Source organism: Poecile atricapillus, chromosome Z, assembly GCF_030490865.1.
Source record: "Poecile atricapillus isolate bPoeAtr1 chromosome Z, bPoeAtr1.hap1, whole genome shotgun sequence".
Taxonomy (NCBI): Eukaryota; Metazoa; Chordata; class Aves; order Passeriformes; family Paridae; genus Poecile; species Poecile atricapillus.
The window spans coordinates 62847954-62870933 of NC_081289.1; the positions used below are offsets into that span (position 1 = coordinate 62847954).

At 42.3% G+C, this 22980-nt stretch overlaps 1 protein-coding gene across 3 annotated transcripts in view; it reads left to right on the plus strand.

Moving 5' to 3' along the window:
- The window catches only part of LOC131573134 (tubulin--tyrosine ligase-like protein 12), a 32503-nt gene extending 13636 nt beyond the window's left edge, over window positions 1-18867 (plus strand). For all 3 annotated transcript variants that reach the window (XM_058826766.1, XM_058826768.1, XM_058826767.1), the window contains exons 3-14: window positions 3867-4065; window positions 5241-5400; window positions 5986-6119; window positions 7633-7709; window positions 11186-11302; window positions 11429-11623; window positions 13156-13267; window positions 14063-14214; window positions 14291-14372; window positions 14808-14876; window positions 16360-16498; window positions 18354-18867. In XM_058826766.1, coding sequence (XP_058682749.1) covers window positions 3867-4065; window positions 5241-5400; window positions 5986-6119; window positions 7633-7709; window positions 11186-11302; window positions 11429-11623; window positions 13156-13267; window positions 14063-14214; window positions 14291-14372; window positions 14808-14876; window positions 16360-16498; window positions 18354-18505 — 1588 coding nt within the window. In that variant the 3' untranslated portion in view covers window positions 18506-18867. The remainder of the gene's footprint in view (window positions 1-3866; window positions 4066-5240; window positions 5401-5985; window positions 6120-7632; window positions 7710-11185; window positions 11303-11428; window positions 11624-13155; window positions 13268-14062; window positions 14215-14290; window positions 14373-14807; window positions 14877-16359; window positions 16499-18353) is intronic.
- Window positions 18868-22980: the final 4113 nt, after the last annotated feature.

Below are 22980 nucleotides of genomic sequence, written 5' to 3' on the forward strand. Positions count from 1 at the left end.
TACAGGCTTCTGATGATCAGACTTCTCCACCTGGCTTTACAGATGACAGTAGATGTCACAGACCTCATGGCTAAGAAGGTCCTCAAGTAATTTTTCAAAATGGTGTATATTTTTCAAAATACTTTTTCTGTTTCAGGCAAGAATATCAGGTTGATGCAGTAGAGTTAATAGTGATTAAAAGGGAAGCCATTTATGTAGTTGGTTTTTAAAGGGAATAAGTTCACAAACTGAGTGCCTGTTCTTTATTTGCTCCTCATTTTCATGGAAATGCTCACTAATGCACCATAAGCTTTCTAGAGCGAAATCAGAGTGTAAATTACTGCTGGAGAGTTGCTCCTACCCTGCAATGCTGCAGTGTGTGCTCTGGGAATGACTTTGTGACTAAGAGCAGATTAGCTATCACACTGTCTCCAGGGAAATCACAGAATGACTAGGTTGGAAGAGACCTTCAAGATCATCGAGTCCAAGCCATACCTCAACTAAACCATGGCACCAAGTGCCATATCCAGTCTTTTTTTAAACACATCCAGGGATGGTGACTCCACCACCGCCCCAGGCAGACCACTCCAGTATTTTATCACTCTTTCTGTGAAGAACTTCTTCCTAATGTCCAACCTAAATTTTCCTTGGCACATCTTAAGACTGCGGCCTCTCGTTCTGTCAGTTGCTGCCTGGTGAAAGAGACCCACCCCCACCTGACTGCAACCTCCTTTCGGGAAGTTGTAGAGAGTGATAAGGTCACCTCTGAGTCTCCTTTTCTCCAGGCTAAAAAATCCCAGCTCCCTCAGCCATTCCTCACAGAGTTTGTGTTCCCAGTCCCTCATCAGCCTCATTCCCTCCTCTGGACGCGCTCAAGCGTCTCAACATCCTTCCTGAACTGAGAGGCCAGAACTGGACACAGCACTCATGGAGCAGCCTCACCAGTGCCGAGTACAGGGGAAGAATGACCTCCCTGCTCCTGCTGGCCACACTACTCCTGATCCAGGCCAGGATACCATTGGCCTTCTTGGCCACCAGGGCACACTGCTGGCTCATGGTCATCCAGCTGTCACCAGTACCCCCAGGTCCCTTTCTGCCTGGGCACTGTCCAGCCACACTGTCCCCAGCCTGTAGCACTGCAGTGAGTTATTGTGGCCAAAATGCAGGACTCGGCACTTGGACTTATTAAACTTCATCGCATTGGACTTTGCTCAGTCATCTGAATGTTCCAGGTCTCTCTGCAGAGCCATCCTACCTGCCAGCAGATCAACACACACTCCCAGCTTAGTGTCATCTGCAAATTTACTAGTGAAAGTCTGAATACCCTCATCCATGTCATCAGTATAAATACTGAACAGGACTGGCCCTGGCACAGACCCCTGAGGGACACCACTGGTGACTGGCTGCCAGCTGGATGCAGCACCATTCACCACCACTCCCTGGGCCCAGCCATCCAGCCAGTTCTTAACCCAGCAAAGAGTGCTCCTGTCCAAGCCAAGGGCTGCCAGTTTTTCCAGGAGTATGCTGTGGGAGATAGTGTCAGAGGCCTTGCTGCAGGCCAACTAGGCAACATCCACAGCCTTTCTAGCATCCGCCAGGCAGTCACCTGGTCTGAGAGGTCTCTACAAGGAGACCAGGTTGGTCAAACACAACCTACCTCTCCTAAAGCTATGCTGGCTGGGTCTGATCCCCTGGCCGTCCTAAGTGCTGCATGATGACACTCAGTATAAGCTGCTCTATTACCTTACCTGGTACTGAGGTCAGGCTGACTGGCCTATAGTTACCAGGATCCCCCATCCCACCCTTTTATGAATGGGTGTCACATTGCCCAGCTTCCAGTCATGTGGAAACTCACCAGTGAGCCAGAACTGTTGGTAAATGATGAAGAGTGGCTTCGCAAGCTCATCTGGCAGCTCCCTCATCACCCTGGGATGGATTATCTGGTCCCATAGATTTATGAACATCCAGGCAGCTCAACAGTTCTTTGACAGCCTCCTTCTGGATAACGGGGACCATTCTGCCCGTTGCCACCATCTACCAACCCAGGAGGACAGTTGTCCTGAAAAAAAATTGCTTTCCCACTGAAGACTGAGGCAAAGAAGGCATTAAGCACTTCTGCCTACTCTTCATCTGCAGTTACTAAGTTCCCTCCCTTATCCAATAAAGAACAAAGGTTCGTCTTGCTCTTCCTTTTACCATTAATATATTGTAAAAACTTTTTTTATTGTCTTTTACAGAAGTTGCCATTTTATGTTCAAACTGACCTTTGGCCTCTCTAATTTCCTACATGCTCTAACAGCCCCCCTTAAATATTTCGTGAGAGACCTGACCCTCCTTCCAAAGATGGTACATCCTTTTTTTGTTCCTAAGTTCCTGCAAAACCTCCTTTCCCATCCAGGCTGGACGTTTACTTTGTCTTTAAGCATACAGGGATAGTTTGTTCCTGTGCCCTCAAGATCTCTCTTTTGAAGCATGTCCACCTTTCCTGCACTCCTTTGTTTTCAAGGGCTGCTTCCCAAGGAACTGTCTGATTAAGTCTCCTAAATAGGCCAAAGTCTGCCCTCCAGAAGTCCAGTATAAAAGTCTTATTTTTGTTCCTCCTGATTTCACTAAATATCAAGAATTTTATAATTTCATGATCACTGTGCCCCAAGCGGCGTCCAACCACCACGTCGCCCACCAGCCCATCTCTATTTGCAAACAACAGGTCTAACATAGTCCCTCCCCTGGTGGGTTCACCCACCAGCTGCAACAAAAAATTGTCCTCCATGCACTCCAAAAATTTCCTGGATTGCCTCTTTTCTACTATGTTAAGTTCCCAGCAGATGTTTGGCAGGTTGAAGTTGCCTACAAGAGCAAGGGCTGGTGATCCTGAGACGTTCTCCAACTGCTTATAGAATAAGTTGTCCACCTCTTATTCCTGGTTGGATGGATGATAGACTCCCAGTAGGATGTCAGCCTTGTTGGCCTTTCCCTTAGTTCTTATCCATAGGCACTCAACTTCATCGTCATTAGTTTCAATACCCATGGCATCAAAAACCTCCCTAATATAAAGGACCACCCCTCCACCTCTCCTCCCTTTTCTGTCTCTTCTGAAGAGCTTGTAGCCATTCAGTGCAGAGCTCCAGCTGTGTGAGTCATGCCACCACATTTTTGTGATGGTGACTACATCCTTTGCTCTTGCACCATGGCTTCCAGCTCTTCTTGTTCAGTACCCATGCTGTGTTCATTAGTATACATGCCCCTCAGCTGAGCTGCTGATCTCACCCCTAACTCAGGCTTACCATCCTTGGGCCTCCTTTCAGAGAGCCCAGCTGCATCCCCTTCCCCCTTCAAACCTAGTTTAAAGCCCTCTCAATAAGTTCTGCCAGTTCATGAGCTAAAATGCTTCTGCCCTTAACAGAGAGATGGAGCCCATCCAGTTTTAGCAGGCCAGGTGCCATAAAAGTTACCCCATGATCAAAAAACCCAAAATTCTGCTGATGACACCAACCCTTGAGCCACTGGTTGATAATGGGGGCTCTCCTGTTCCTTCCATCATTTGTATCTGCCATCATATGGACTGAGGAAAAGACTACTTGTGCCCTAAAGTCCTTTTTAATTGCCCTAACACTCCTCCTTTTGATTTCATCATTGCCAGCCTGATGTATCAGCAGTGGGTAATAATCAGACAGCTGAATCAGCCCAGAAGTCCCTCAGTGATATCCTGTATCCAGGCCCCAGGGAGGCAGCAGACCTCCCTGTGCCCTAGGTCCAGTCAACATATGGGGCCCTCTGTTCCCCTCAGAAGGGAGTCACCCACTAATGCAGCTTTTATTCAGAGCATGTGGCTGTATGTGTGTGAGAACGCCAGGGTGTAACACTGTAAAACCCAAACTCTCCTGCAGCGTGTTCCTCATCGACCACGCCTGGACGTACCGTGTGGAGCATGCCCGACAGCAGCTGCGCATTGTGCCTGGCCTGCTGCACAGGATGGCCAACCTCATGGGCATCCCCTTCCACGGAGAGGTCCCAGACGAGGGCAGCATCGAGCAAGTGGTGCAGGAAATGTGGAAATACAACCAGACCTACCAACTCTCTCAAGGGGTAAGACTCTACAGGTTGCTAAAAATTTTGGGGTGAAGATGCTCCAGTACATGAATATTAACTAAGATCCTTACAGGCATTCCTTCTATTTGGAAGAAAAGGAAATGCTACTTTTAGGGTGTGTGGGTAGGACTACACCAGATTTGGCCACCCTGCTCTCTGTAGTCCTTCAGCACTGTACCAGCATTTCTTGAGCCTTTAAACACTTTCAAATGCACATGTGCCATTTTTGAGGGAATACAGCCCTTGGGGTGCAGGTGAAAAACGTGTTGTAGGGTTTGCAGCAGAGCTCCAAGGTCTTTTTGAGTCTTTCAAATTAAAGAGGAGAAAGTTGAATTCTTTAGCCTCAGCCCTATGCAGAATGGACAAGGCTAACCCTGAGCAGTGAGAGCATGATCAGACTGCCCCTACTAGCTCAGGGTCTTGAGATTGTTCTCTGGACTGGTCATCTTAATTGATGAATTAAGCTCAAATTTAGCTCACACTAGAATCAGGTCTGAAAAGTCCCTGAGGAGATTCATTGTGATTTTTTCCGTAAATGAAAGGGAAAATCAGAACAGTATCTCTGTCCTTCTACGCTATCTCTTTGTTACTCAATTTATTATTAATAGCTTGTGAGTCAAATGGAATTACCTGTGTTACCACTTGAAAAGTGATTTTCCAGAAGACAGTTAATTCAACGTGTGGTTGAATTTATCTTCTGTTCACTTTTCTGGGAAATATCTCAAGTCTAATCTCTCTGCTCCATTCCTGCCTCCATAAAAATACCAAAGTAGTGCTACCAAGCAATTTAAGGTTTCAGGATATTTTTTCACGACGGGTGTTGCAGGAAGGAGCGCTTTGATGATGCAGCCTCAACACTCGTAGCTACTGTTAGTGCAGGCTGCAGTTTTGCTCTCCTTCACTCTCAAACTTCAAATACTTTTTAGCTAATTGATTCTGAGAGAAACTGAATGAAAACTAGTCCTACCAAGCAGCCTTCTGCTGGCTTAGCTCTCTTAAGCAGCTGGTTTGGTTCAGGGAAAGCAGGTCTGGTAGGCAATAGCAGTAGCACAAGAAAGAGGAGGTTAAAGCAGGAATCTGAGAAGTGGTGTAGGGGTGCTGCCAGTGCCTGTCTCACAGAGCTTTTCCTGCAGTCCAGTGTGTGAGATGTCTCCCTCTGTTTATTCATGCAGACTGCAGAGGAGAAGGTTCCTGTCTGGTACATCATGGATGAATTCGGATCACGCATTCAGCATTCAGACCAGCCGAGTTTTGCAGCAGCACCTCTGTTTTATATGCCTCAACAAATTGCTTACACAGTTCTCTGGCCTTTGAGAGACCTTGAAACTGGTGGTGAGTGTGTGTCTGAGGAGGGTTTTCTTTAATGCTTGCAATAGAAAATGGGCCAGTTGTTACAAAATCATTGAGCATTTCACAGTAGAACAAATGTTTCAAGACCAAAAATAGCTATATTCTCATAACACTGTCAAGTATAAAAGTTCTGTCTGGTATTTCTGTGTTTTAAGATAGAGACATTTTACCAGTCAAAAAATATTGCTATTGTTTTATTGACAGAGAACTTAAATCTTGCATCACTGCCTAAGTGAAACTGCAAATTCAGTCATCTGAAGGGTTAAAAAAAAAATCCTTAAAGTCTGTGTTTGTAGTTTTGAGTCAGAAAGTCAGGATCTGAAAGTTGGGAAACACCAGTCCAATGATTTATTCCTGTAATCTTGACCAGGGGCCACCCTGTGCCTCCATCATGTGGAGAAGATAAGCATCCTAAATAATACTCTTTTTATTCATGTTTCTTTAATTATCTCTAATTTTTTATATAAATAACAATATTTGTGCTGGTATTGACTGTACAGCTGTTATTTGAAGATTTTCAGTGGGAATGAAAGGCAGTTCCTAAAGGCTCTCCTGGTTTTGCTGCAGATGAAGTCACTCGTGATTACACTTACGGGGAGACGGATCGCCTGATCAGGAAGTGTGTTTTGTTACCCTGGGTGCCTACTGAAGTGTTGGATGTCAGCTGTTTTACTCCAGAACCACCAGATGAGCATTACCAGGTATGATTTTAACAAGTTAATTCCATATCTTATCTCTGTTAAGAAGAGGCAGTGTCTAAAAAAGCATGGCAGGAATTCCGATTTTGCTTCTTTTTAAGCTTAAAGACTGATTCAGAGGACAGCCATTAAACTAAAAAAACAATTCAAAGCACCATGAGACAAGAAATGTCTTAAATTTATATGTGATTTCTAAGTATTTAAATACTGGAGCAACATAAATGAGTTCTAATATTTTATTGCTCTGCATGGCATAGTTTTTTTTTATAAGCACACTACAAGGTACTTCATATTGAGGCATCCATTTTCCAGTTAGATATTTGATGCATTGTCTAATAGGCTTATTGATTGGATTTGTTATTGTAGCATTGCTGTTCAGTGTTGAATTACAGAAAGTTTTGTTTTACAATTTTAGGAAAAGCTACGTTTTTCAGACTGGCTAATGGGCTATGTTGTTTAGAGCCATTAAATATTGGAGAAGGAACATTTTTAATTTGATGGCACTCTTATGAAGTATTCATTCAGTTTGTTTCCTTTCTAATAAAGGTTTGGGATATTTTAAGGATGTGAAATTAATGTTTGAAATTTCCTTTTCGTGAACAATATCTGCACAAGATTCACCTCAGAAAAATGAGGAAATTTGATACCTATGAGGATGCTGTACTGGCTACTAATGGCATTCAAAGTACAGCTTCTAAAGATGAATCTGTAGCTCAGCTATCTGTTTCTTTATGATGGCTGAGAGGCAGAAAATGCTCTATTCAGCTTGTTATTAACAATATCTAGTTAGAAATGAAGTTAACCTGCTTCTGTTAAATAAAGTTGTACACTCATAATAGCTAGGCTGTCTTGTAACCTAAGGCAGATTGATTGGTTGGGATTTTGCATTTTTGGAAGAGGTGTACTTTGCATCAACACTTCTATCCTGGAATTTCTGACAGCTGCTTCCTTTGGCAGGGCATCAGCAATGATCCAAGAGTGTATTTTCTTTTATCAGTCAGAGGGGAGCTGTACAGGATGGAGAGTGACTTTGCAGGCATGGTTACTGCTGAAGACTGCAAAAAACATTTTGCTTGTTTTCATAGGAGCAGAACTGGCTTTCAACCTCCTATAAGTTCTTTAGTTGTCTGTAACAAAGCGTCACAAGTAAATGATCGGTCTTCCATTTTGTTGGAAATATAGCAACTTTGTCTTCTATTTTATATGGTTGGCTGTGATTTGAGATTTATTTTTTTTTAATGTTTAGGAGGCAAGAGTTTCTCAGGGTCTTTAAACAGTGTTGATGTGCCCTGGCCTCAAAGCCTTATTTCTTGTTCCTTTTCATTGATAGGATTTCCTTCTGCCTCTGTTCTTGTACAGATTTTTTTTCTGAACAGCATATTACACAACATAATAGAATTGTCAAAATATAACTTTGCTGAAATTCACTTGCACGAAAAAGAATAGACCAATAAGACATGCAATGAAGTCTTTCATTCTGCCTAGAATTAACTTTTTGTGATTTTCTGTTTTCTAGGCAATTTTAGCAGAAAACAAGGAAAAACTTCCTGTAGCAATAAATCCACCAGTTTATGCCAAAGACAAAGTTTTCAAGTAGGTATCCACAAACAGAATGTTTTCTTACCAGGATTATGTGCAGTAATTGCAGTGTGTTCAGGCTAAATAGCCTCTTCCACCTTTGAAGAACAGAGGCAAGTTAAAGGTGTGTTTATATGGAGCTACTTGCCTAAGATTGTGACTTACTAGTTGCTCCTGTTAGATTTATTCTTCAGAGTGAACAAATTGTCACTTACAAAATTTCTAAAAAATAGTAAAGTTGCACTAAAATATATTTGGTAGGTGTACTCACACACCAGCTTCTTGTATTGATTTGTTACTCCCTAGATCAGCTTTACTTGAGAAGAACTGGAAATCAGTGTCACTGTGTGGGGAGAGGCATTTGTTAACTTGCCCGGTGACAGTCAAGATTCCATTTGGTTACATGACCGTGAGGATAAGCAAAAGCTGATATTTTTCATCTGATGTACTCAGATACAGGAGTCAAAGGCAGATGCATTCTGATAGAGGTAGAAAGCAATACTGAGGATGTTGGGAAACTGATAGATTTTTCACTGCTTATCTTTTTAGTTTGTATCTTCTATTTCAAATGAATGGCATTCACATTAGGCAAGAAAGGAGGGGGAAACACTTCAAATTCTTCCTGCTTTTCTTCTAAGGAATTTAATCCACACTCAATCGATGTACTCCTAAGGGTTTCCCTCTCTTTTCCTTTATCCTCTTCATATCTGGACAGAAGGCTGTAAGATTCCTCTCATGCTCTGAATTTTGTCTACTAAAGTTCCTCCACAAGTAGAGCAGGATCTCAGAGTGCAGACAACTGAGTGTGAGCTGCAGCCTTCCAGTGCTTTTGGCCTCCTTTAAAGGTTTTAGGGGTGTCACCATGGGCAGACAGGTGGGAGCACGTGGAGCTGCATAGATGGTTGTAGTCTCTTAATAATATTTGTGCTCTGCTTTTTGGATTGCTGCTGTTTTAGGGGATTGAAAAGAAATTCAAGGCACAAGGTAGCAAAGTTTAGAACTTGGAACAAAGTCATCTTGTATCCAAGCAGAGCTAAGACAGAGAATGGAAGATGAAATAAATGTTTAACCTGAATCCTGAAAAGCAGGGGAGTGAGTACAAGTAGTTTGATACAGCAAAATTATAGGTTTAATTAGGTCTTATAGCATAGTAATGGCTGCCCTAGTTCTATCCAGCTGTGATGATTGCTGAATGGAAAAAAAAAATCAAAGAACTAAATGCTTCAAAGATGGATTTATTAGGGAAGTCTTTCCAGTTTGTGTTGGGTATGATCATCTCTATTTCTTCTGATCTTCTCTTTCATGTTTTTCTTCAGCTACATCAGTTACTGTTTTAAAATGTCCAAAGAGCTGTTATGAGACAAGTTTTTGTTTTGGTTGGTCTTGTCAGCTCTGTGCTGTGGGAGTTGATTCTCATAATTGCTTCTTAGCTTTAAATATTTTGAGTAAATTAATTAATATCTAAACATATTTATCTTACTTGTATAATTTCACTGAATGTCATCTTTTATCCCAGACTTCATAGCCCTTCACCTGGGCTTTGGTGAGACAAGGGGGAAAAAATGGTTAGCTGGCTTCATTAGTTCAGTGTGTCACTGATAGTGGACTAAAAGGTCCAAAATAGCTTGGCTGATACTGCAGCATTGCAGTGTAGATGTTCTGCCCTCTGCCAAAGCCAGAATGAGACTTGGTGCATTTCTTACCTCTCTGTATCTTTTTTGCGGTATTATCAGTGTATTACCTTAGAACAAATGAAATGGCCTTATTTCCTCTCTAATATTAATCTCCCTCATTTTATTACAGTGATGTTCCTGCACTTAACAAAACTAGATTGAGCTCCCCTATTTCTTTTGTGCTGAATTTTAAGCAAGTCTTCAAATACAATCCTGAGTGCTCTGGCACTAGGTCTTTGCAGGATGGTAACGTGTAGGGTGTGTTTGTAAGGAACCAATTTGGGATTTTCTGAACAACTTCAATTTCAGTATTTCTTGTGTTTCATGCCTATTTGTGTGCAGATTTTGAGTGCTTCAGGACTTTGTTACAGCATTGTGTAATTGGCCTTTTATCTTCAGGTCACCACTTTGATTTCCTTTTGCTCCAGCAAGGACTCACAGTTGCTCCAAACCAGTGGATGTTAGGGGAGCTTGTGGGTTTGGCAGAATTTGTAGTGGATCCAGTACAGCAGATCTGGTATTACACTTTCCCCTAGTGTGCAGACTTACAAGGAGAAGCCAAAAAGCCACAAATTGCAGAAAGAAATGCCAGAGGGACTCTGTGGAAATACTAATTTCTTTCTGTTGCAGCAGTGAGGAAAGACTGGTGGCTTCTTTCAACAGGCTGATTCCCTTCATCCACAGTAACATCGTCTCTCTCATAGGGTTCAGCATAAAGAGTATAACTATTGTAATAGCTCACACATGGAGCTGTGTAAAGCGTCTTACATACTTTGCTTTTTAAAGAATTTATTTTCTCCTGTGACTGGGCTATTTCTGCAATTCATCTTTTTAGAAAAGTGTCTCAGGGGAATATATCTTCCACTTGTTTAGTTGTGGAAGGAGGAGAGGAAAGTTCCACAGCTGATAAGAACAGATCTGGAGAGGAGGAAGAATACAGTGGTTTTTCATGGAAAAAATTAGTGGGCTTTTTTATTCTGTTTAAATGTTCCTTTACCAGGAGAATGATATAAAAAAACAGTCTTGCTTTTTGAGTCAACATGCTGAATTCTGAATTAAGTGGCCTCACTTTAATCTCTAAAGTCATCAAAACAACCATTATTTCTATCTGCTTATTTTAGCATCCAAGTCACCAGTTTTATTTGAGAGGGAAATTTCCTAAGATATGCAACGACTTGCCTCGTTCTTAGTTACATTCTGAAATGTCTGTCAGGTTTGGGTTGGGTGATTTTAAATGGGATTCAGAGGGAAGTTTTATCAAGCCTCAAAGCTTTGTATATTCTCAGCATATACCTACTTTCGTATGTTTGGGTTATTTAAAGTTCTGAACAAGTAAAAATAATCTTCTGAAGCTACAGAATTAAGCTGACAAGATTTCCTATGACTTTCTTTCATGTAGATGACAGCAGATTGATTTTTAGAGCTCTTTCAGGAGTGAAGGTATTCACAAGGCCACTCTCCCTTTTGGACTTCTAATGTAAAACAGTGAATTCATGTTACTTCTTACAGGCTTCTCTGTCATGGGTTTAATCATCGTCTTCTAAACAGTTTTTTTTATGAAGCTGTCAGAGCTAAACTACCTTTGAGATTTCTATCTCAAAATAGGTAGTTTTTAGGTAATCTCTCACAATTTTTTAATCTATCCCACTCCAATTTAAATTGTTTCTGTGTCAAGAAGAGATTGTCACAGAGAGTGTATACAGGAAAAACGTAATTCTTCTAGAAGGTCAAACTTTAAAGTCTTTTTCTATTCAAGCATGAGTTTATCAGTTTCAGAAGCTAAACTGACATTTTTCTTCATGTGCTTCTTTCTCCTAGGGTGTTCACTGACATTCAGCAAGTCCTCAACAACCTGACGCATCCCCGTTTTGTATTCACAGACAACGAGGGAGAAGCAGACATCCTCTACAACTTCTCACACTTCAAAGATTATAGGTTAATTAATTATAAGATTCATTATTCCACTGATAATATTTTTTCCTTTTTTTTTTTTTCTATAAAAACTTTTCCCAAAGGCCTCCACAACCTTCCCCCTTCACCAAGCACTTGTTTACTTTGTAGGAAGCTAAGTGAGGAGAGGCCTGAGGTAATGGTGAATCAGTTCCCATGTGAGAACCTCCTGACAGTCAAAGACTGCCTTGCATCCATTGCTAGACGAGCTGGAGGACCAGATGGGCCCAAGTGGTTGCCTCGGACTTTTAACCTCCAGACAGAATTGCCTCAGTTCATCAGCTACTTCCAGCAACGTGACAGAAGGTGACGTGTGTTTCCTCTTCCTTAGGTTTTGTCCTGTCTTGATCCCACTTTCCTCAAAGACCAGAAGCCCGCAGTTTGGTTTTTGCAGCTGTTTCACCACCATGAGTTAGCTCTTGCTGCATTTACATTCAAGTGAATTTTGCCTGAAAAGTGGGGGCTTTTAGGTTTTTATTTTAGGTAAGAGTAGTTAAGCGGTGCAGTTTGAAACCCAGAAACTTTGCTGTGATTTGAATACAGAGTTGAAGTCCTTTGCTCTTTGCCTAGTCAGGATCTTACCTCTTGTGTTCAACAGATACACAAAGCCTCAAAATGTGTTCACAAGTGTGGAATTTTATTTTTTTCAAGGGGACAGTAGCAGTTGTTCTTGCACTTAAGCCAGAGTGGAAAATGTTTAAAGTACTTGGGTTCTGTAAGGTTGTGAAAGTAAAATTTTGTTTCAGTGTTAGACTGAAGCAGTTGTGGAGCTTTAGGGTTCTAAATCCACACTGCTGCCACTGCAGCTGTCTTGAAGTGAATGGAAACTACAATTATACTTCTTGTAAGAGAGAAAGAGATCATTGGCTACTGCTGAATAACCTCTTCTGTCTGGCATGGAGTATTCTGGTTGAAAGGTTGCTTCTTTGATGATGCTTGCTTATTATGGTGACTCCTGCCAGGTGTTTCATTTGGCTGTTATTTGCTATACATAGTCTGTTATGGACTGGCATTGACCAGGAGAGAGCACACCTGCCACATGTCCCTAGTGTGTGTGGTTTAATTGTTTTTCAACATCAAAGACTGACAGTGAATGCAGTGTGTGTGTAGGGAATGGGAAGGAGTGGCAGGAATTTTCAAACTAACAAAACAGAAGTTAACTGCTATCTTCAGCTCACTTTATGATGCTTTAATAGGTTGAGGAAAGAACATCAAGCATCATCCTGTCCTGACTTGGAAAAATAGATGGAAAGACCAGCATAGTGCTGGATTTTCTCAAGGATATCTCAAAGAATTTTGCCCTGGGAGGTGTCTGTGTGCTAGAAAGCGAGACAATGGTGGTGTGTTTTTACATTCCTGTAGTGTGAACTTTTGAGACACTAGTTTCTTCCCAAAGAGATGAGTTCTGGTGTCATTTAATGTGAATGATTTGGAGGTGTCAGTAGGGAACCAACTTGGAAAATTGCCCAATACCCCACCAGAATGTTCTCAGGCTCCTGGCAGAACAATTCCACACCATGACTTGTGCATGTTCATGGTGATGCTGTCCTGTTGATGGGTTGTTTTCCCTTTTTGATGGAGTCTTTGCAGTAGAAGGAGATAAACAGTGAGATCATGATAGGCCCTAACTGGAAAAAAAAAATTGTGAAGGGTAACATTGTTTTTTCTCTCCCTTATTACTAATGCCTACTCCTCCCAGCTGTCAGCAAAACTCTTAATTCTTGCACTGTAGCCCACAGCTTTATAAAGTATTTTTCCAGGAGAAGGCCTGGATCAAGCCAAGTGGATGTTCAGACAGATAAATGAGGTAGATACTTAGAGATATTTCTCTCTCCCAGAGGAGAAGACAATCACTGGATATGCAAACCATGGAACCTGGCCAGAAGCCTGGATACGCACATCACCAACAACCTGAACAGTATCATCAGGCACAGGGAAAGCAGCCCAAAGGTGAGAGAGCCTGGCTTTGAACAGGATTTAAAAGGCAGAGCTGAAAAAACCGCTTTGTCGAAGAATGTCTGAAAATACAAAGGAAATTAATTTTCTTCAGAATTCATATGCTGGCCATAAGCATACAGTTCAGAATAGAATCAGTTGCAAATTGGTCAACTCCAGTTGTTGCAGTGATGAACTCAGAGCCTGATGTTGTCTTATTTAGAAAATAAAACTTGCCCTGACAATAAGGGATATTCCAGCATGGTGCTGCTGTAAAGCCAGTCCTCAGGCTCAGACAAACACATTGGCTGTAGTTAGTATTCATCATTAATTTGGGAACATTATTGCTTCTGTCCCCTGGTTGATTGTTACTGCTCTGCTTAGTGGCACAAAGAACCACCTTTGCCAATAAGAGATGAATCACAGAGCTTTTTACAGGGAGCCTGCAACATCCACCTGTGCCTCACAGTGTCCCTGCAACATCCACCTGTACATCACAGTGTGTTGAGCACTGGAGCTCGCTTCAGTGCCATTTGTTGGTGATGTGTGGACTGTGTGTGTTTTCTGGGGTGCAGAAATGCACACAGAATTGCTTCACAATTGTTGCAAAAGAACAAGGTCACCAGAGTTAGAAATCTGTACTTTTTTAAAATTGAGAACATCTTGGTCTTATTTCCACACCCTGTAGTTAGAGTGTGACAAAAAGTAACATTTTCTGAGGAAAAGCTGAAATGCAGGCAGGGGTTCCCTAAGTCATGGAGGGGCAGTAACACATCTCACCTGAGCTGTGTTTCATGTGCTTTGCTGTAGGTGGTGTGCAAATACATCGAGGACCCGGTCCTGTTTGAGCGTGAGGACACAGGGCTAGTGAAGTTTGATGTGCGCTACGTGGTGCTGCTGCGCTCTGCCCGGCCCCTGCAGCTCTACAGCTACGATGTGTTCTGGCTGCGCTTTTCCAACAGGTGCCCCCCTCCCCCTGCAGTGTGCACATGCTGGAATTGCATACCTTAGAAATTGAGGAGTTGTTCTGTTCCTTAGGGCATTTTCGCTTGATGACCTGGATGACTATGAGAAGCATTTCACTGTCATGAATTATGCTCCTGGTGTGACATTGAAACAGGTAAGCAAACAGCCCAAAACACTTCCTCACCTTTCTGTTGGTAGAAAATCTTCTGGTGCCTGCTCTGTGGCTGTTAGCAAATAGTCTATTTTACATCCATTTGAACAGGTGTTGAAGTCCTAAGGAAATACTTTTCTAGACTCTTTCCCCTCTTTCCCCTAATAATCTGTGGTTATCCAAGGTAGTACAAACAAACATTCTGAATAAAACACACAGACAGACAATAACGGAATTATAATAAAATGACCACTTGTCATTGTCAAAGCCTTAGTTTGATCTTTTATAACAAGAAGTCCTGGAACAAGGAAGGTATTCAAGAGCTGTCTTAATTCCCTAGTTCTCTACGTGCATTTGTATGAATGGCAAATATATTTGACGTTCATTCTCTTGTCATTCCCGAGCAAGACAGCCTTTGATGTTACTAAACTGTTTTAGGTGCACTGTGAAGACTTTATTCCTCTGTTTGAAAAACAATATCCTGAATATCCTTGGACAATGGTACAAGTAAGTCAGCAGTTCATCTTTCTTATGTAAATGTTCGTGATCTGTTTGGGGTTTTTTACTCAGCTTTTCCAAAAGTCTTGGGTTGTTAGGATTTTTTTTTCTCTCAGGAGACATACTTCATGTGTATAAGTTTCACAAAGGAGATCATATGTTAACCTTTACTTCAGAATTTTGTGTAATTTGCCCTCAGATGCTTGCTTGTTAGAAAATTGTATTTTATCATTTGAGAATTTTACTTCATGTTCACACTATGGTAATTCTTTATGTTGGACTTAGCAGTACAGCTAGTCCTACTCTAAAGTGCAGAGTTTCCTGCTGCTGCCTCAGCTTCTCTGTGTTAGCAGCCTTGCCAGAGCCCTGTCCCTGCTCCTTGCACAGATGACTTTTCACAAGAACACAGATGGTTCTCTGATACCAGGACATCTTTGATTGTAAAAAGGAAGCTCAAAATACTACAGTTCCATAAAACATGCAGGAGGGCAGATGAGGCCCTTGTCATTGATTTTAATTTTTCCTATGATTCATGCTTGAAAGAAAAAGCTGAACGTGAAGAGCTGGTTCAGAAACATGCACAAAACGGAATTCTTTCATTCTTCCATATTTATTAGGAGCTAGAAGAAACAGAGTGAATGATAACTGAGCCTTTATATGGGCATATTTATTCAAAAGTGCATAAATTGTCCAACTGTGACTTGATTTCCATATATTAATTCACATTTGTTTTAACTAGACCATTGTGTCCAATTAATGATACTCAGAATATGACAGGGTTTAAAATAGTCTGGAAGAAGCTACAAGGGGCGAAAAGAGAGATGTCAAAATACATCCTGGAGGTTACCCAAAGTGCAGTGTACAGAAAAAAGAGGGAATGGTTCACTGCAGCATAAATTCAATGCTAAAACTCACATCTGTGTATTCTTCCTGGTTTATTTAACTTTCAGATTGGATATCTGACTGTTTTTCAAAATACCTATGAAGTACATTCTTAAAATCTCCATGTCCCCCCCACCCTTCTTCAGGGTATTAATTGGTAGAAGATTTTTCATTGTAGAATAGAACTAAAGAAAGCTAGAATACAACTGAATAGGCAGGAAGAAAAGCCAGAACTTCACAGTTGTGCTGCTGGTCTTCACAGAACTCTCCTAGGTTTCTTTTTCCCCCCTCCTCTACACATAAGTACAATACTTGGCATAATGCCTGAGAAGGGAATTAATTCTAATATAAAATGCACTATTTTCAGGATTTCCATAGTATTCATTGCCTCCCCAGAAAAGTCCATGGATATTGCCAGGTGCTGAGTTCTTTCTCTGTGTTGGCATTAGGTCTAAATGCACATTTGGAAGCCAATACTGTGTAGATCTTCATCTGTTATGTAGTACAATTGATACAAACCTTTAAAACACTGCATGAATGAAGTGATTAGACATGTGTGTTGCTTTTATGGAACCTCACTCCTCATTCAGAGGCTTTTTTCTGTTATTAGGCAAGTATTTTTAGGGCATTTGCTGATTTGTTCCAAGTTGCTTCGTCTAAACCTGCCCCTCTTGGCATCTGCGATTATCCATCATCAAGAGCAATATATGCCATTGACTTGATGCTTAAGTGGGACACCAGCAGAGATGGTGAGAAGCTCCGTTAATTGAGTGTTGAATTGTTTATGCTTGTGGACCTTTTCAGAAGTCTGTTTCTTCTAACTTGTACTGTTTCTCAAGTAGTGTGAACTGTGTGCTCTGTCCCTCCCACTGACACCTGAAGTTACAAACCTATGGGGATAGCATCTGCCATGCTTCTTAACAGGTGTGATCGGGCAGCTGCCAACTGCCAACAGCTGCATCTTTGCTTCCTTGCTGCTGTTGTTCTCTCTTTGGAGAAAAACAGAGCAAAACAACAGAGGGGTGGGGGGGAGAACCAAAAGAATCCAGTCAAGCCACCACACACACAAAAACCCCAAACAAATGTCTGAAATTTCATGTCACTCTCTGTGAAAACCTTGGAGACATCTAACTGTCTGTGGCTTCCAGACTTGGAGTAGTGTCTTCAGTGCACAGTGACTTATTACAGCAGGGAAGGGACCACATTCTCTATTCCCCAGTGCTGTTGATGTCCTCAGGGCTGACATTCAGCTGTTGCCAAGTCTCTGAAAGAACATGTGAGTGTGGCTGCTTCATGTTAGTACCACATATGGGTGACTTCCTGAAGCCTTTCTTCCAGGCAGCTGTGGAGGAATGGTAGCAAAATCTGCCAAACAGACTGAATAATTTATCTCACTAGGAGGTTCAAGAATGTTCTGTAAATGTGCCTGACCCAATCATGTGTTTTTTGTAGAGGTAAAAAAATAGCAGAGGCATCAACACAAAGAGAGCTGCCAGGGAGTATTGAACAGAGCTGACCATACTCTCTTCCTCTGGTACTGGGTTCTCTGGGACACAGGAGAAGTTGATTGCCTGTGCCCAGGTTTGCCTGCAGATGTGTGTTAGGTGAGTGCCCCATGGCCACTGCTGCAGGGACTGATTCTATAAAGATTGAGTTGCTGTCATGGAGGGAAATGATTGAGAAACAGGAGGTATAAGATGGAACCTTTACTGCTTAGATGAGGTGGAGCAAGAGGTTGAATGTGGTTTGCTACATCCACACTGGATGGTCTTTCACGTGTCCCAGAGGTGTCCTGAATGGGAGAAGCAAAGCAGCTCACAAACATTACTAGCTTGAGGAAAACTACTGTAGTAAAAGAACCAACCTCTCATTACATGCCTGGCAGAACATGAGCTGCACAGGCCTTTTGAAGATGAGGGGTGGTGCCAGTGTCAGTGCTGTAAAGCTGTGGGCAGCCTGTTGACAAAGAGATTCATTGCTCCTGTGCAAAGCAGAGTAGGATTTGCTTATCCATCAGAAGGTTTTTCCCTCACTTAACAATCTCAACACCAGATATGAAATAAAATCCTTTGGTTTTCTCTGCACAGAACGGATTTCATCCAGAACTGATGAAGTTTTAAGAGAAAATTAAATTTCGTGACTTCCTTTAGGAGTGGCATGAAGTGGCAGATGGGGGTGGCTGCAGTTAAAAGAAAAGGACTGCTAAATACCTAGAAGGTTTAAGAAAACAAGGTTTGTATTGAAATGTGAAAGGAGAAGCAGAGTTTTCTTGAAGATGTTTAACACTGACAAGCAAAACAGCTGATTCAGGAAGATTGTACTGACTGGCCACAAATTCTCATTCCAGAGGAGGCACTGAATTAGCACAGTGGTTGCAGAATCTGTGGGATAATTGTCCTCTGGATAATGATGGCAGAACATACTTCTGTCCCTCCAGTAAAAACCAACCCACTGAAACAAAAACATCCTACAGGCTCAGCAGTTTGGGTCACAAAAGATGCTTTTCCCAGTATTTTTTTATAATTTCTGGATTAAAGACAAGTAGTGATTTAAGATCTCTGTACAGCTTGTATTAAGCAGCAATGTTTGTGTTTGCCTTGACAGGAAAAAAAATTATGCAGCCTCAGATCCTGGAGGTGAACTTTAATCCTGACTGTGACAGAGCCTGCCAATACCACCCTACCTTTTTTAATGATGTCTTCAGCACACTTTTTCTGGATGAAACAGACAACTGCCATGTGACACGCATTGTCTAACCACAGGAGACATGACTCCATCAATTTCCTTCTCAGATACGCTTAACAGCAGGATTTATATTTCAGTTCTATGAGCTGCTGATACAACTGTTTTCCTATGCTGATCGCCAGGGGAAAAAAATACCATATCAGAAGAAGATGCATATACCATATACTGTATTGATAATCCCTTTGTCTGCACTGTCCAAGTCTTGCTTCGTTCTTTCTATAAAATATAGGGGTGTTTTGACAAAGTGGCTTGTTTATTGAATATTTGAGACCTCAGAGTAGGACTTGTTTTTCAGGTAGCCTGATTGTTTGCTTGCTGGGAAACATTGCACAAGTTCCTTGTGTCAACATTAAAACTATAATTTACTGAATCACATTGGGGTTTGTATGTTCCTTACTTATCTACTCCTATACAAAGATCTAAATTGTTCTGGTGGGTGGGAAATAATATATTAATAGGGTATTTCACTGCAATGAACTATGGGGTTAATGAGACTAAAGACTGTGCTGGCCAGACTGGGTTCGTTGATCTGACCCAGGACACCATGACTTTGCCAGAGAGAGCAGTCCCACAAGAGACAGCCTTCACAGGGAGGTCTCTGGTGATACCTGGCCACCAGGTAACCTCAGCAAAGGGCAGCCTGTGATTGCAAGTGATTTCAGCTCAGTGATTTCAGCTCTGCTTTCAAGGTTATCCCGGGCCAACTCAGAGATAGACAGACAGGAGTGTCGGGATGGCAGCTCCCTGCTGAACTGGGGCAGAAGCTGGGGTTTTTATGGGGGAAGGCCAGGGTTGTACCAGGGGGGAAAACCAATGGGCTACAAAGGACCAATATAGTCATCAAGGCATGGTGGGATACCTCACCATGAGAAGAGAGGATGGTCCCATCTAAGGGGTATCTCTCCAGGAGAGGGTTGGGATAAGCTTGTCACAGCTCCCCCAGGGCACATTCCTCCAAGGGAAAGCCTTGGCAGGCTGACCTGCCTCCACAATTCCCCCTTATGTATTTAGTAAAAAGGCCTTCTTAACGACTCCTAAAGCAACATACAAGACAGGAGAACATAAGTAACACAGTAAGGATTACAACAAAAATCCACAAAATTCCCTTAACTAAAGATTAAACCCATCCTGTTGATCCCCATTGTCTGAAAAGTTCATTGACACAGTCTGGGTTTTCTACTTTTATGCCCTTCGCTTGTTCCTTCAGTTTCTGGATGTTGGTGTGGATAAATTTTGAGCACAAAGAGAGGCTGAAGCAGCACACCCCCTTAAAGTCCTGGAAGCCATGTCCATGGGCAAGTAGTAGGAAGTCAATTGCTGCTTGATTTTGTAGGGATGCATGTCTGGTAGTCTCCTCATCCCTTAAAAGATCTCTCAGGGCAGCAGATACTGCATTGACCTGCTTGCTAAGCCAACACCCCAGGTGATTTAGCTCACCAAGGGCTTTAGCTGCAGCTACCCAAGGCAGAATCAGGGAAACTGCAACTCCCTTTCCTGTGTTTCAGTTTTAAATTTTGCTGTCGCAATTTTCATCAAATTCTGAATAGGGTCTCTTGGTGTGTCAATTCTCTTTTCTTTCCAATCATGTAATAATGTGTTATTTGGAGTGAGGGTAGAAAGTTTGCCAAGGCTACAGGGACACCCCTGGAGACATGAGGGGATCCCAGCCCATACTCAGTCACCACAGATAAGAAACATTCCCCAGGGCAACACTTTAGGGTGGAGTGAGGACACAGAGAGTATGCAACTGGTGTAATTACACCAATTTAGATTATTATAGGCTTTGTTAATTGGTGATATGTCTTTTCTGTATGTGTTTTTTGCCTGGTCAATTTCTGGCCAATGGTGACGTGGTTGTCTAGAGTAAACTTAAACACAGCACGTTGCTTTGGAGTACCCCAGCAAATCTAGTTCTTGGGGTTCCTCTGGAGCATGTGTCAGAATCTTTGTCCACTCGTCCCAAGTGTCTACTGGATTGGGCCTCTTACCTGTGGTGCAGAGGAGATCTGAGTTGGTGATAGGCCATTCATACCAAGGCAATCCTTACCAGACACATGGAAAGTGGGTTGTCTAGGCTGCCCATGGACAGGCACAAGTTATCTTGTTTTAGTGTCTTTGCTAAGGTAACCCAAACATTATGGCTAGGCTGTGGGACAACCCAGCTGAAGGCATGTGGCTCAGTGAGGAGCATCCAGGCAGCAGTGAGGGCTGCATCAATGCAGATAAATTTCATCTTTGGACAAGGATAGGGCTTCTGATAGAGAATATAAGCAAAGTTTGTTAGCTTTAAGGTGGAAGGGGGGGTTTGTGTTGTTGCTCTCTCCTTTGTCTTTCCAAAGGATGGGAAGTGAGTCACATCAGTCTGCCACAATTGACAGCTGTTCAGGTCCTGGGGGTTAACCACGATACCCATACATGGTATCTGGCAATTTTGGCAGTTTAGGCACATTGCGACAATAGCTCTTGCTTGATATTTTGAGAGCTTGAACATTCTGATGAGGGCAAGTACATTTTGATAATAAAATGCATGTGACAGCTTCACCTGGGCAAAGGTGTCAGGGATGTTAGCAGTCTCTGCCGACATGACCAACGCATCTGCCTTCTTGTTCCCTTCTGTGACAGCACCTGGCAGGTCGGTGCATGACCTAACATGCATAATATGGTAAGGTTGCTTTCTGTGGGAGATTAAACCAATTAATGCAGAAATCAATTGGTATAGGTTTGGATTGGAGACCTCCTTGAGAAAAGCATGTTCAGCCCTCATAGCTATGCCAGCAACGTAAGCTGAATCTGTGGATTAAAGGGTTCATCTCTGAATTTCTCAAAGGCTCTGATGACGGCTGCTAGCTCGGCAATCTGTGGAGATCCTTCCACTACTTGGACATCAGACTCCCATTTCTGGGTCTTGGGATCCTTCCAAGTCATTACTGACTTGTGGGATGACCCTGAGCCATCTGTAAAAACTGTTAGAGCTTTGGGACGGGTCCTACTTTGGTTTAATTTTGTGATCAGATTAAAGGATGAATCACAATTAAAAAGTCTATGCTTTGGCATGTGGATGGAAATTTGTCCTGTATCCAGGGCAAACTGAGGCTTTTCACTTGGCTGGAGCATATGCTCCAGATCCCCAGTAGTCAGTGGCAAGTATATTAATGTAAACTCACACCCTTGCAAGAGAGCGGATGCTAGTTCTGGCCTTTTTAATTAGATGTGCCATTATTTCTTGAAAGGTGGTAATTGTTTTTATAGGTTGATTGCTTGTAAAGATCCATTCAAATATCAATAAAGGGTCTCCGAGTTGAGGATCCCATTCAACCTGTAGAAACAGGGGGCCTTATCTAAAATGACAAACTGGAAAGGCAGGCCAGGCTCGAAGTGATGGGCTTGGCATGAAGACAGGGCTTCTTGGATTTTGGTGATGGTATCTCAGGTTTCTGATGTGAGAGTGCGTGGAGAATCCACGTCTCTGCTGCCACAGAGAAGATGGTACAGGGGGGCGAGGTCCTTTGTTGTAGTCCCTACCAGGGGATGTATCCAGTTGATGGACCCACATAAACTGTGTAAGTCTCTCAGGTCTTTGAGTCATCTCAGATGGTGAGTTGATGGGGTACGATGGTCTTCTCACAGATCTGGAGTCCGAAGTAAGTCAATGGGCTGGTGTACTTGGTGCACATTGTCTTCACAAATCTCAAATCCTGCTTTCTCTGTGGCTTCAATGGTTCTTTTAACAGTGATGTCCAAGTAGGCCTTTTCTGATGAACAAACCAGGATATCATCCACGAAAGATTTTACGGATCTTCCCATTTTTCCTATTTAACACAAGAGAAACAAACCCTGCTGCATTTAGGAACTTGTACTGCTGGCTATCATCTTTGGCCGGCCCCTTAAAGAAACCAGATTTTTGAGGAAGTCAGCAGGAGGCAATGTCTGGAGCAGCACAGGAATGCATAAGCTGAAAGAAATTAAAGGAATTTTGAAAACTCTGCTAGAAGTCCAAACAGTTTTTGGACTTCAAAGTCTAGGGCCTAAGAGAGTGTTTGGCAGTGGGGTGCTCATTTGAAATTATTCATTCCTTATCTTTCCTCAAATCAGAGTCACTTGCCTGAAGTTCAGCAATTTTATGTGCAAGCTGCAAAAAATTCTGTCTGGCATGACATATATATTGTATGGGTAGTAATTATTTAAGCTAGTTTGCAGTAATTAGGATGTGCTTGAGAGGAAAGTAGTCATAAAATTGTGTGTTCTAAACCTAGCTTCAACTTTGCAAACATGTAGCATATCCCTCGTGATAAGGAGCATGAAGGAATATCTCAGGCTATTTCAGGCTGGTCTGCAAGAAGCTGCTTTGTTCCACTGACTGGAGCATAGGCTGGAGAAATCAACTTGGGAAAATCCAACTGCTGTGCAAGTGGGACAGAAGGGAGAGCAGGGTTGCACAACCAGAAGTGATGCTCACACCATGCTCAGATGTTTGGGTTCCTTAAAT